Below are 2813 nucleotides of genomic sequence, written 5' to 3' on the forward strand. Positions count from 1 at the left end.
CTGTGGCTGCAGCTGGGGCAGCCTGTCCTGTGCTGGTCACCCCTCTGCAGGAGGGGACAGTGGCTCTGTGTGTGTGGGCAGAGCTGTGTCCTCTGCTGTCCTCAGCTGCCATCTGCAGGGAACGGAGCTGCCCAGCTCTGGGGTGAGGTCACAGCAGTCCCCATCTCTGGAAAAKCAGCCCCAGGTCAGCTTTTCCTGACCTTGCTGGCTTTGTCACAGCACCCAGAGCTGGGAGGTGTCCTCAGCCAAACATCTGGCACRCCCTCAAGGGCACAGAGTCATCCAGAGGCAGCAAAGCTGTGCTGAATCGAAGCCAAGTTCCCTGCTGGTGTCATGTGTTGGACCTTCGGGGTCGTGGTCACCCTAATTCCGATCCCTGCACAGTTTGGGGTGTTGCTCCTGTGTTCCTGRGGCTGCTGTTGTACAGGTGACCAAGCTGGTGGGTTTTTGAGCTGTGATTCTGGGACTGCAGAAGAGCAGAGAGGTTGTGTGCAGGCCCTTGGTGTGTCTGTGCTGCAGACCCCGTCTCTCCAGTGTTTCCTGGGGTGGCTCTTGCTGTTCAGGGAATCACAACATCCTGAGGTGRAAGGGAAYCACAGGGATCATCGAGTCCAGCTCCTGGCTCTGAACAGGACACCCCCAGAAAGGCTGATAACCCCAAAAAGGATTCTGACCCCACAGGGCTCCACAAGGCAGCAGTACTCAAACCCCCTACTCCATGGTAGCTCCGTGGGTGTGATGTCCCAGCTGATTGATAACAATTGATAACAATTTCATTTTATTTATCTATCTTTTAACAGCTGTCCCTTCCTTGCCACCCACCTGACCCTGGCCATCCCCATCATCGCCGCCGTCCTCTTCTTCTTTGTCATCAGCTGCCTGCTCCAGACAAGCTTCAGAGACCCAGGGATCCTGCCCAGAGCCACCCCCAGCGAGGCTGCAGACCTGGAGAAGAGAATTGGTGAGAGCTGTGATCCCTCTGCTGTGTTTGGCTCTGTGCATGGCACTGTGTGTCTGTGCACCTTTGGGTGTCCCCTACTTTGGGTTTTGGCTCTATAAGATTTGTGCAGGGGACAGCAAAATGCAGAGTATCAGATTGTGGGGCTGATTGTGTTCAGCAGACGTGGTGAGAGGTGCAACAGGCTCCTCTGGCACAGCAGAGACTCAGAGAGGATCTGCAGAGCAGCTCCGGTGCTTTTTGCTGCTGTTGGGTCCCAGGCAGCAGAGTTGAAGGATAATTAATGCTTTTTGATATTGTGATTKGCCATTGAGCCTGCTGTGCTGCAGGGTGTTCTTTAGAGCAGGCTAATGTTTGTCCTCTTGTAAAAACTGCTCTGTCACGCTGGTTTGGGGACAGCCAGGGAGGTGTTTACATCCAGGAGCTGCGGCCCTCGCTGATRTGACAAATGTGACAAAGGCTGTGACAAAAGCTTCAGCAAAGCTGATGTGAGACAGCTTCAATCTGCCCCGCTCRAGACAGTTGCAAGGCAGTAATTCTACATCTGCCTTAAAAAATGGTTTTTAAATATCCCCAGAGTGGTGATCCATGTTTCTATTTATAAGGGCCTAAAGCAGTAATCTGGCTGCAGATGCTGCCTGATGTGCCAGCTCTTACTGTTAATATAATCCACTTATTATCCTCTGAACATGCTCATGTTGCGTCACTATTTTCAAAGAGTTCCTCACAGCTGTGAAGGTCCTTTTTTAGGAGTGACTGAAAGGAATAACCCCCAAAACTGCAAATTTGATACAGGGGGTTTCCAGCTTTTGCTGTGCAGAGGAAGTCTCCAGCCACCTGTCCCCAGGGAAYAATGAAGTGCCATCACAGACAGATGGAGTTTGTGGTGCCCCTAAAAATCCTCAGTTTAAAACTGGAGGGGGAGGAATCGTGTTGTGCTGTGAACACACACACATCAGATTCCAGGGAATCTGCTCTGCACTCACTGTTTATAAACGACTTGACATTCCCACAGCCCTGGGCACTTTCTGCTTCCTCTTGGCATCCCTGCAGCGTKGCCACTGAGCAAAGGGAGCACATCAATAATGCTGCAAGGAGCTGACTGGAGCTCTTGGCTGCCCACCCTGCCACAAATCCTGTCTTGGCTTCTGTTAAAACCAGGAAAGCACGTGCCAGGAGGCAGCTGGGGGTGGCACAGGGTGGCACAGGGGTGGCACAGGGGTGGCACAGGGTGACACAGGGTGACACAGGGTGGCACAGGGTGGCACAGGGGTGGCACAGGGGTGACACAGGGTGACACAGGGTGACACAGGGGTGGCACAGGGTGACACAGGGGTGGCACAGGGTGACACAGGGCTGTCACTGTCCCTCCTTGTCCTTGCAGACAGCATGGGCAGCTCCACGTACCGGCCCCCGGCCCGCACCATGGAGGTGGTGATCAACAAGTACGTGGTGAAGCTCAAGTACTGCTACACCTGCAAAATGTTCCGGCCACCACGCACCTCGCACTGCAGCGTGTGTGACAACTGCGTGGGTGAGCAGGGCTGGGGCTCAGGGGGTCAAAAACAGGATATCCTGGGCTGGAAGGGACCCACAGGGACCTCTGATCTGGCTCCTGGCCCTGCACGGACAGCCCAACACCCCAGCAATCCCACACCCCAAAAATCCCACACCTCCTCAGGAGCAGGAGGCACGAGCCCTCCTCAGCTCTGCCTTTATTGGGTTTGGGGTGGCAGGAGCCCTCCTCAGCTCTGCCTTTATTGGGTTTGGGGTGGCAGGAGCCCACCTCAGCTCTCCCTTTATTGGGTTTGGGGTGGCAGGAGCCCTCCTCAGCACTGCCCTTGTTGGGTTTGGG

At 54.8% G+C, this 2813-nt stretch overlaps 1 protein-coding gene across 1 annotated transcript in view; it reads left to right on the plus strand.

Moving 5' to 3' along the window:
• Positions 1-774: 774 nt before the first annotated feature.
• Positions 775-2813, plus strand: part of ZDHHC18 (zinc finger DHHC-type palmitoyltransferase 18) — a gene marked incomplete at its 5' end in the record, with an annotated part of 3392 nt that continues 1353 nt past the window's right edge. The window contains 2 exons of the mRNA XM_057382556.1: positions 775-961; positions 2343-2806. Of these exons, the coding sequence (XP_057238539.1) occupies positions 775-961; positions 2343-2806 (651 nt within the window). The remainder of the gene's footprint in view (positions 962-2342; positions 2807-2813) is intronic.

The sequence above is a fragment of the Malurus melanocephalus genome, unplaced genomic scaffold, assembly GCF_030028575.1.
Source record: "Malurus melanocephalus ecotype Western Australia unplaced genomic scaffold, MMel_1.1 scaffold_575, whole genome shotgun sequence".
Classification (NCBI taxonomy): domain Eukaryota; kingdom Metazoa; phylum Chordata; class Aves; order Passeriformes; family Maluridae; genus Malurus; species Malurus melanocephalus.